Source organism: Rattus norvegicus, chromosome X, assembly GCF_021556685.1.
Source record: "Rattus norvegicus strain SHRSP/BbbUtx chromosome X, alternate assembly SHRSP_T2T, whole genome shotgun sequence".
In the NCBI taxonomy this organism is placed as follows: domain Eukaryota; kingdom Metazoa; phylum Chordata; class Mammalia; order Rodentia; family Muridae; genus Rattus; species Rattus norvegicus.
Genome location: NC_141554.1, coordinates 124,821,102 through 124,832,126, shown reverse-complemented (window position 1 = coordinate 124,832,126; position 11,025 = coordinate 124,821,102). Strand labels below are relative to the sequence as shown.

General features: G+C 39.7%; 1 protein-coding gene across 3 annotated transcripts; it reads right to left on the bottom strand.

The window, feature by feature from the left end:
- Positions 1-272: 272 nt before the first annotated feature.
- Ube2a (ubiquitin-conjugating enzyme E2A) lies at positions 273-10,929 on the bottom strand. Of its 3 annotated transcripts, NM_001013933.2 has the most exons (7): positions 10,761-10,929; positions 10,530-10,610; positions 10,123-10,148; positions 4,630-4,659; positions 2,764-2,853; positions 1,802-1,890; positions 273-1,484 (listed from the first exon to the last, which is right to left on the bottom strand). In NM_001013933.2, exons 1-7 carry the CDS (start codon positions 10,802-10,804, stop codon positions 1,356-1,358), a joined length of 489 nt encoding a protein of 162 aa, NP_001013955.1. In that variant the 5' UTR covers positions 10,805-10,929; the 3' UTR covers positions 273-1,355. The 3 variants fall into 3 exon arrangements, with proteins under 3 accessions (NP_001013955.1, NP_001420884.1, XP_087455449.1); NM_001433955.1 differs by lacking the exon at positions 4,630-4,659; XM_087599323.1 differs by lacking the exons at positions 4,630-4,659; positions 10,123-10,148; positions 10,530-10,610; positions 10,761-10,929 and adding an exon at positions 7,023-7,313 and having other exon boundaries at positions 2,764-3,295.
- Between the last annotated feature and the right edge of the window lie 96 nt (positions 10,930-11,025).

Sequence of the window (11,025 nt, the reverse complement as noted above, 5' to 3'; positions counted from 1 at the left end):
AGGATACTAGTGAAATAACTATTATCATTTCATGCTTTCTCTTGCCTACAATATATACCAAATTAATTTATACCAAAATGTTTGAAAAGCATTAATTCTGTGACTGAAAAGTTGAAAAAAGGTTTTCTAACAGTACTGGCTATCTATTCCCAGGAAGCAGGTGGGTTTTTTTGGTTTTTTTTTTTTTTTTTTTGCTTTTGTTGTACTCATTTTAAAAAGGGAAGATAAATAGATAAGAATCCCTTAAAAAGTTAATAAAAATGTGAACTAAATTTTAAGGTTATTTTTTTTATTTACAACTTTTGAAAATGTACAGTTTTTACATGGGTTACTTGTGCAAAGTTAGAAGTGCTATAAATGCATAATAGATTAACAATTAAAATATATTAGACAAAACATTTACAAGCCTTGCCCCATACTGTATATTTAAAAGTGTAAATATCCAAAGAAAAACTGCAGATATGGGCATTAGAAGGTTCTCAAAACACTGAAAGCATGCAGCATTAACTCTGGATCTGAATGGGAAAAGTTTGCAAGATATGCTCCCTTCCTTGAATCATAAAAAGGAAAGTTTATTTAGGGCAACATTGCTCCTTTAAGAGAATAGAGGATCTTCAGTTTTTCCTAACTAAAAAAAAAAGAGTCTAGTCCTGTTCTCACACCTCTTTATAAAAAGCAAAAAACTCTGAAGGCCAGGATTCTGAAACATAACGAGCTTACACTATGAATATCTTGCAAAAAGTGGACTGTGTCAGTTATTAAAATTGCTTCAGTTTGTTAGCTGGGTCTTTAGCAGTCTCCTTGCTACCAGTAAGTACCATCTTGTAATTCATATTGCCTACAAATGAGTATAGGATTTTTCAGCTTTCCTTCCCCTTTCAAATTGTGTTTATATGGATACATTCCTGTTTTCTTTAGGTCATATTCTAACTACATTCTTTGCCAAATCAAACACAAGGGAAGGACTGGTCAGGATGAAACACAGCAGCAATCATTTTGTTACAAATAACATCCTGGTCACCAGACTATACGTAACATTTTATCTTCTTAAAAGCTTAGTATAAAAAGTACAGTAACCTGATAACCGCTTTGAGGCTGGAGATGAGATACGACAAAGGGACGTATGCAGTTGTAATGTTTGCAAGTAACCCAGGTACAGTACATTGGATTTCAAATAGTATCTCTGATGCTCCACAGGAGGACAGAAAGGGGAAGAAAAACTTGCCAAGGGAAGACAGAAACAGCACAACAGCTATTTTGTTTTTAATAAAGTAAATGTAATGAATTAGGAATAAGGTGATAAATGCATCAATATACATTTTTCTTATGGCCAGCCTCTTCTGCTCTACCCTGAGTCAACAGTCACGCCAGCTTTGTTCTACTATTGCAGAAACACGCTTTTCATATTCCCGCTTGTTCTCCTGGTACAGCTGGGCAGCCTGGCTGTTTGCTGGACTATTGGGATTAGGTTCATCCAATAGAGACTACAGAGAAAAGACACAAATGTGAGTTCCTCAATGCAACAAGACCAAAAATTGTTGAGAACAAACGGTTGTTTGATCAGTTGGTGATAGCACACCTGCCCCAAATAGTTAATTTTTCCATCTTCTACATACTAACTTTAACTGCCAGGAGCTCAGGCACCTGTACATACACATATTTCCTGGTGACCTGGAATTTAATGGCCTAATCCCTTTTTCTCATACAATAAGCTTCGCCCCCAAATTTTAAAGGTCAAAACAATCACTAACGTAAAAACATGGAAGACCATAATCACATTAAAGAAAATTTTAAAAATCACCTGTATGGATGTTAAAATGGAAGACACATCATAGGTTGGACTCCAACGGTTCTGAAGTATATCCAGACATATACTACCATCTGCATAGACTAAGAACACAGAGGTTGTTATGTTATAAGACTACTAAAGTTTAAACATATTCAAGACAAAAATACTCAAGAATACTTTGCTTTTGACGTTTAAAGATTCCTACTTAACTGTTTAAAAAGGTATCAATCATTACTAGGGATATAAAGTGATCAGAAAATAATAAACGGCAAATAAGTGGAAGGCAGAATTTATTTTAAAGAAACAGCTCTTCTGTTCAGGACATCATATGTTTTCCAGTGGTTATCCTAACCACTGGAATCATAGAAAATTCAGCCCATCAAATCTGAAAACTATATATTCTATTTATAATATCTTAGCATTCACAAAGTTTTATTTTGGCATAAATACAGAAGTCTTAACACCATGAAAAAATTATCAAAATTACAAAAAAAGTAAAAGTCAGAATCCCGTAGACTGCTAGCACTTTTCCAACAAAGTGTGCCAGGTCCTTCAACAGAATCGGGTGTTGTATGGGTCTCGGGTGGGACCACAATATGTATACAAAATGTTCCATGGTAATTCTGATTTGCACCTGTAAGTTGAACAATAACTTTCTGAATGCTAACGAAGATAATTGCAATACACAATTATCCTAATTTGACTTTTCATTAAACAGAACCCCCAATATTTTTGTTTACTAAGTAACAAAGACCACAAAGCCAGCAGATTGTTAAGACTCTAAGCAAAGGATGATACCATCCACTTGCATTTCTAGGACTAAGAACAAAGATAGTAAAAGACTATGAACAAATTCATTTCAAGAGACAGGAAGATACCTAAGAAAATACTCAAGTACTACACAAAAGCCACAAAAGTATGTGGAATACCACTGAAAAAGCACTGTAGGACCTTAAAACATTGAAAGTACTTACCGTTAGGGTGGAACATCTTAGACACAAATCTAACAGTAGGTGGTTTATTTGGATATTCTTCAGTGAATTCAATTGTAAGTTTAAATGTTCCTGTAGTAAAAAGGGGGGAGGGGAGACATTTTATCACTTTTTTCATATGTACTTTTTTTAATACTAACTGATTTTTTTAAATATTAAATGAGATAACATAAAGACAGGGAGATGGTATAGAGGAGAGAGATTAGTTAAACACATTTCTAGGAACGGTTCTAAGAACCACCCCCAAAAGTGGTTTAGTTATTTTTCCATTATTCTCCAAACTTAAAGACAGTCACCATAAACAAAATTGCTGTTTGCTGTATGCTAGTCACTATGCACTTTGAAAATATCCTTCCTTCAAAATTACAAGGAACACAGATAAAAACATTGGTTTCTTTTCATGTAATAATAGTAAAAACTTAGTTGAACTTAAACCAGAACAAACTTTGCAGTGTCTCTTAAAACTCTCAAGTTTGGCGGGGTTGGGGACTTAGCTCAGTGGTAGAGCGCTTGCCTAGGAAGCGCAAGGCCCTGGGTTCGGTCCCCAGCTCCGGGGGGGGGGGGGGGGGGGGGGGGGAAGAACCAAGAAAAAAAAAAAAAACCTCTCAAGTTTGACTCACAAAGTACTTCACTAAAACACCAGTACAATCATTCATACTAATGAAGGGGATAAAAAAATGATTTTAAAATTACATTTGGTTTATACTGAATTAATGGCTCCTACAAATTTATCTTTAATGATACTTTAAATATGCCATCCTAAGGTTAGCTGGAGGCCCTAATGCATACTAGGTTACAGATACTTCGGGTATCATTCAAGAATTGTAGGCTGAGGCTAGAGAGATAGCTCAGTGGTTCAGAGTACTGACTGCTCTTCCAGAGGTCCTGAGTTCAATTCCCAGCAACCACACGGTGGCTCACGACCATCTGTAATGGGATCTGATGCCCTCTTCTGGGGTGTCTGAAGACAGCTGTAGTGTACTCACATACATTAAATAAATAAATCTTTAAAAAAAGAATTGTAGGCTGTTGTAAAGTGAGAAGAGAGTATGCATCCTGTAAATTGTCATTTTTAATTGTGCTTTTTAGGTTTAGGAAAGCAATTAGGTTTTTTTTCCGACTGAAATCTCTTCAAGTAAACTCAAGAATCAGTTATGCATCCTTATGAGATGGCTAAGTGATTGCCAAGCATCTCTGAAACCCAGATACAGATGAAAAGAACATATTCTCGTACTTGGCCTCAGACCTCCACAAGCACATTCTGACATGCATAGAAACACATCATATACAATATAGAATGATATAAAAGAATCAGGCCAGGTGGTGGTTGTGCACACCTTTAATCCCAGCACTATGGATACAGAGGCAGTCAGGTCTCTCTGAGTATAAAGCCAGCCTGGTCTACAGAGTAAGTTCTAGGACAGCCAGGGCTACACAGAGAAAACACCTTGAAAAATTTGTGTCTGTGTCCATGCATATATATGAATCAGAAATTATCTGATTAGTTTGAGTGGGTATTACTATGGCTCATTTAATAAATTATTGCTATGAAGAAGCCTACACTTTAGGTAGAGTATAACTTATTACTAGTTCCTTTAAAGCTAGCAATTTGTCTCCTGCTGCCTTTCATTAATAGGTTTATTTCTACTTAAAGAATACTACTATATCTGATGCATAACAGTATCAAAACTTTGACCTTGCTATGAATGAGTCACAAAATTCCAGAATCATTTAAAATACAATAGTTTAAAATACAATATCTATGAAGATGGGTAAGTAGGTAAAGGCGCTAAGCCTGAAAACTTGAATTTGATTCCCAGAATCCATGAAGTCAAAGGAGAAAACTACCAAGTTGTCCTGTGGTTTCCACATGTGTACCTACAAGCATACAGAAAATAAATAAATGTAAAAAAGGAAGGAAATGCTACAAAGCAAAACACACACACACACACACACACACACACACACACACACACACACACACACACACGAAGGGATAGGGGAAGAAAGAATTGCTTAAAAAACAACAACAACAACAAGGGCCTGGGATTGTAGCTCAATAAAAAGCATTTTGTTTAGCTTGTTCCAGGCCCTGGGTTACATACATAGAACCACAAACAGAGAAGTAAACAAGATGTAAAACACTGAATAGTACATTTCCCAACTACTGTTACTTTAGAAACTGTTTTACTCTGAAGGCCATATATAGCTAGTGTATAAAGAAGGAAAGGGAACAAAGTTAAGGAATGGGCATCAGAGCACGCGTATGCTTATGATCTCCTGCTTATAGTTTTCCTTTTTGTTGTTTGAGACAGGGTCTCTATGTGGCCCTGGCTACCCTGGAACTCCCTACATAGACCAGGCTGGGCTTGAACTCATACTCATCTACCTCTGCCCCTGAGTGCTAGGAGTAAAGGTGCATGCTGCTACACCCAGGAATCTTCCTCTTCTTGAGAAGTAAAGCACAGTCCTTCCTTTACAATACTGTAATGCAAATGGAAATAGTAGACCATATTCAAATACTTAGAATTCTCTTATGTATAAACAGATTAGTGATAAAATCTCACTAAATTATAGGTAATGGATTTATGACCAAGAAGCTGCTCTAAAACTAGGAAGCCTTAACAGCACACAGAGACCCCAGCTACTCTTAGCTGAACCTTCATTGAATGTGGTACCCAAAGAGAGTAAAGCAATACACAAGGAAAGCAACTGCAAACACACCACAATGGCTCTCAGAGTACAAGCTCAAGGCTAAGTTCCTGGCACATACATGGAGGCTCAGGAGATCCCATGCCCTCTTCTAGCCTCCACGGGCAACAGACTTACACATGGTGCACAGACATGTGGTAAAACATACAGGTATCACTGATTGTATGTAAACCTCAAGTTTTGGATGTGCAAAAGAAGGCTAATAATTAGTATCCACTGTGACACTGCTGTAAGGCTTAAATGTGGCAGATGAGTATAGTCATAGTCATAATGTTCCCCATAAATGAACAATTACTTTAGCTATAATTCTGCCTCATATATCTAGAGCTGGCTGAATGAGAGAAAAATACAAACTCTAAACTTTACTACCAGTCAGAAGTACACAACTAAATTCAGATATTAAGCAACACTCATTTCCTGTCACAGAGCAAACACTTAAGATTAAGTATATATGTGGCCAGCTCAAATTCCTTGGCTGAAGCCCTCTGCTTGTGAAGCCATAACTTTGTCCTGGAAAAGCAACAGGAGTCTTAACCTAGCTACTACTGAGCGAATCTAATCTTTGTAAAAGTTTTAGCTATCTTCAGAAGTGAAATGTGTTTTTGTTCACTTGATTTAGAAATTAAGACTTACCCAAATCTTATTCAATATATACATTTAAAAGACATTTCTTTCAGATACATTAAGTAAGGGGAGCCTCTTCAGTAGAACCCTCAATGCAATTTATGAGATCTAAACAAATGTTAAGGCAATTTTAAAAATCATAGGCTATTAAACAATTTCAAACTAGCGCTCACCTTCAGAGGGCTAGGCTTCAAAATAATGAAAGGTGGGGCTGGGGATTTAGCTCAGTGGTAGAGCGCTTACCTAGGAAGCGCAAGGCCCTGGGTTCGGTCCCCAGCTCCGAAAAAAAAGAACCAAAAAAAAAAAAAAACAAAATAATGAAAGGTTAACACTCATCATTGTTGTGTGAAATCTTTACTGGTTTTTACTAATTTTTTTTAAAACTTCCTGAGGAGGTCAAAATGTTTTAAGTATCAACACAAATACACACGGAGGCCAGAAAAAATGTGTTAAATGTCTAGTATATGGCAATAAAGACTGATATAGTTGAATTGATGAATATAAGTTCTGCCTAAAGACATAACATAGATTAAATGTCTTTGAAAGTGAAGTTAAGAGTTAGACTTGATGGCCTATGTGACAACAAATACCTCTAATTCTAGCATTTGGGACAGGGAAGCAAGAGGATCAGGAATTCAAGGTCATCCTCAGCTACATATTTAATTTGAAGCCAGCCTGGATTACAAGAGACCCTGTCTTAACACACATACACACACACACACAGAAAAAGTTCTTAACCCTTTCTGCTCATGTTTCTTGTCATTTGACTAACTTTTCCTGGAGAAAAAGCAAATTTATATGGACTTAATTTTGTTTTGGTGACTGAAAATTCATCATCACTCTAGTGGACTTTAAGAGATACCTTTTTAGGGGTTGGGGATTTAGCTCAGTGGTAGAGCGCTTGCCTAGGAAGCGCAAGGCCCTGGGTTCGGTCCCCAGCTCCGAAAAAAAAAGAACCAAAAAAAAAAAAAAAAAGAGATACCTTTTTAAAAGGAAAAGATACACACACTCAAATTCTTTAGATCACATATATCATAAAAAGTGACTACAATTATCCCACTCAGTAATTTTGAACATGATAAGAAATATATCCCATAATTTTTGTATTTAAGTTATATGCCTTTAATTCCAGCACTCAGGAGGCAGAGGCAGGTAGATCTATGAGTTCCAGGCCAGCCAAGGCTGCAAAGAAACCCTGTCTCAAAAAACAAATTTTTCTTTGCATCAGATTTCCTCTTCTTAACTAGGATCTGGTTCAGAAACAACTACCAAGAAATAAAGAAAAGTTGTGTGAGGGCTTTTAATTTGGAAACACATTTGTGATAGCAAATCAGCTGTTATTTATTTCTACCAAATCTCTTCCCTAATTATAAATTCTCCGAAAGTAATTAGAAGTAATGAAAAAAAGGCCAGGATTGGCTTTTGCTAGTGAGAGCTCTAAACAGCTGAGGAAGCAATCCATGTATACTAGACTGTTTTACAGAATCAGAGACAGATACTGTCATTTAGCTTAACTCCTTTCAGCAATGCCATGTTAGAGATAGATACACACCATCAAAATCAACACCAGTAATGTCAAAGGCAACAATACAGGAAGATAATGGAGTCTACAAGTACCTTTTCAAATGATACTACTTTAAATATCAGGAGCACTCTTGAAATCTTAAGTAGCCAGACTTTAGCAAAATGATGTGCTATTAATAAGCTGTGCCTAAGATAAAACAGTCTGAGCAAAATGGGGGTGTGTGTGAAAGTAAAGCCCATTATTGCTGAAGTGGTTTACACCAGCGGTTCTCAACCTGTGGGTTGTGACCCCTTGGGGGTGTGCTGAATGACCCTTTCACATGGGGTCACCTAAGACCATTGGAAAACACATTTATTTATATTACAATCCATAACAGTAGCAAAATTGCAGTTCTGAAGTAGTAACAAAAATAATTTTATGGTTGGGGGTCACCACAATATAAGGTAATGTATTAAAAGGATGCAGCATCAGGAAGGTTGAGAAGCACTGAACTACATATAAAACTTATCTATAAAGACTTAGCGGGGCTGGGGATTTAGCTCAGTGGTAGAGCGCTTAACTAGGAAGCTCAAGGCCCTGGGTTCGGTCCCCAGCTCCGAAAAAAAAAGAACCAAAAAAAAAAAAAAAAAAAGACTTGGCACAACCTTTGATTCTAGAATTTTCAAGACACAGGCAGATGGATCTCTTGAGTAGAGTGCCAGGATAGCCAAGGCTACACAAAGAAACCTTGTCTCAAAAAACAAAACTATATATATATATCTCGATATAGTAGAGAAAAGTTAAGTCTAATTAGCTCTTTCACTGACTAGCTCTTACATTAAATTCACCAAAGTTGTGTGCCCTAGAATCACTCAGTCCTCTGTCATTTCTTTTTATTGCGGCAGGTAACATTTACCTAACCAGTGAGATAGAGTAAAAGCTAACAGTATTCTAGTAACTATCAATGGTTTCCAAAGACTATCTTAAGTATTTGAGACAAATTCCAGACGAGGCTGATTTTGACTTACCTCACAGCGTTTGGTTACTAGCAGTAAGTAAAAGCAGTCTGAGTCAGCAACATATATAAGAAGTAGTTTTAGGGGGTTGGGGGATTTAGCTCAGTGGTAGAGCGCTTGCCTAGGAAGCGCAAGGCCCTGGGTTCGGTCCCCAGCTCCGAAAAAAAGAACCAAAAAAAAAAAGTAGTTTTAGAAATGTTTCTGTTATCACCTTCAAACTGAAGGTGAATGTGTCTATGTATCTGTGCACATTCGTATGTTACTAAAATACCCCCAATTCCAGAGAATTTCATGAACTCAGAAAGTTCTAATCATCCTTTAAGTGAATTAAACCTTTAAAAGGTTCAACCCCCCCCCCCCACACACACACACACAATTTGGTTTATGCATATAAAACTGTATCACTGACCATTTTGATTCTGCTATTGTAGTCATTCAAGACATTACCAAATAGGTAATGGGACTGGAGTAAGGCTTTACATAGACTTGTTATAGTACCTATTTCAACTGCACAGGAATCTGTAATTATGTCAAATTAGAAGGGGGCTTTTTCTTTGTTGCTTTATTTTTGAGACAAGGATTCACTATGTAACTCTGGCTGGCCTGAAATTACAGTAAGCCAGACTAGTCTCAAACTCATAGAGAGCTGCCTGCCTCTGCCTGCTCTGCCTTCCAAGCGCAAAACTTAATGGCATAAGACTCCACGGCAGCATTCAATATATCAAATTTTGAAGAGACCTTAACGTGTGTTTTTAAAAGTTAAGCCTAACTCGTTTGTTATGCACCTCTTGATACAAACTCAACATTCAAGTAGGCTGGACACTGGGTACTACTGTGAGACAAATCTCAATTCTGAAGTTGCTTTGAGATTACCAATTAGAAGATCTAAACGAAAGCACACACTGTAAATGAATTTAAAATCAAGGAACAACATTATACTGAAATTAAGTATGTAAGAACATCTTTAAAGAAGTGAGGCTGATGTGCCTTCTGAATCATATTGTTGAAGCCAGGGAATTGTATGTCAGGGAATCTTGCAAGCATTCATTCAGCCCTCAACAGAGCACACACTAAGTACTGCTGAACACACTTCTTGCCCTCGGGATGGAACGCATAGTGAACCAGATGGTCTCTGGTGGACCGGTTTTATATTGAATTATCTCCGTGGGGGCTAAAGTTAGCAGAAACACTGCTCGAACCTCCAAAATCCTGAATACCAGCACTGTGGCACTTCTTTTAAAAAGTGACTACTTTCACCCAGGATATATTAAACGGAGGGGGAAAAAAACCCAGAAAAGTGCAGTTTTAGTTAAGCATAGGACCATCCAGAACAACCTGCCACACACTGAATTTCACTTGAGCCTTTGGTGGGCAGAAGAGGCAGGGCAAAGCTGCTTCTTTAAGCTGGGGATGCTTGCTGATGCCAGGGACCCCCTTCTCCCTGGTGAGTAGGCTCCTGAAAGGTGGGCTAAGAAACTCTCTTACCATCCTCAAATGGGGTCCCTTCGGGCCTGCAACACAGGAAAACAAAAACAAGAACCGGTTAGTACCAGCCAAGGGGGTCCACACCTTCCCGCAGCCTCTGAAGAGGCGGCTCTGTCAAGGTCTCCCATCCCTGCCCTCCGTCCAGCACAGCTGTCCGGTGTTAGGGAAGCCACCCCTGTCCCCTCGGGGCTCTGGAGGCAGCGCAGGCCGCCACCGCTCCCCACCCCGCCCCCCTAGAACCCCAAACGGTTCCCCTGGCAGCGAGAACGGAGCTAATCGAGGCAGAGGCTCCGGGGAGGCGCCTAGGCCCAAACAACCCCAACTATCTTCCCCTTTCCCCCCGCGGCTCATCGAGGGGCCGGCCCCGGTCCCCTGAGTCCCCGGCGAGGGCCGGACCGCAGACTCACCCAAAAATGACCGCGTTCCAAACCATTATGTTGTTCTCCGACGGGGCTCCACTCACTCCAGCCGGAGGATCCTCTTGTAACCTTCAGAAACACACAGCGGCTCCCCTCAGCCCCGGGACTCGCGGCCGGCCCCCCTCACCACCACACCCGGAGCCGTTCCGTTTCGGGATCCGCCCTGTGCCCCGGGCAAGCAGCCCCCTCAAGCGCCTTTCCCTAACCGACGCCGGTTACCTCTTGAAGTCCCTCATGAGGCGGCGCCGGGCCGGGGTCGACATGGCTTTAGCAGGGTCAGAGGTAGGGCATATACCAGGGTCCGCGGTCCCTGAGGAAGCGGAGGAAGCCGAAGCCGAGGGAGCACCGAGAGGAACAGCACTACCTCTCCGAAGCCGAGGGTCGGTCTGGCGCCGGCTAAGCACCACCCCTGAGTAGACGGGGGCCGAACCAACCTGAGGAGAACGCGCGGGTGGGGTGGGGGGGAACGCCTTACGCCGGGCGG

Coding starts and splice junctions, on each gene's coding strand:
- Ube2a (NM_001013933.2), bottom strand. CDS start 10,804: ATGTCGACCCCGGCCCGGCGCCGCCTCATGAGGGACTTCAAGAG. Junction 4,660..10,122: donor AGGGACCCCATTTGAGGATG/GTAAGAGAGTTT, acceptor GTATGCTTGTAG/GTACACATGTGGAAACCACA. Junction 1,485..1,801: donor CCATTTTAACATCCATACAG/GTGATTTTTAAA, acceptor TTTTCTCTGTAG/TCTCTATTGGATGAACCTAA.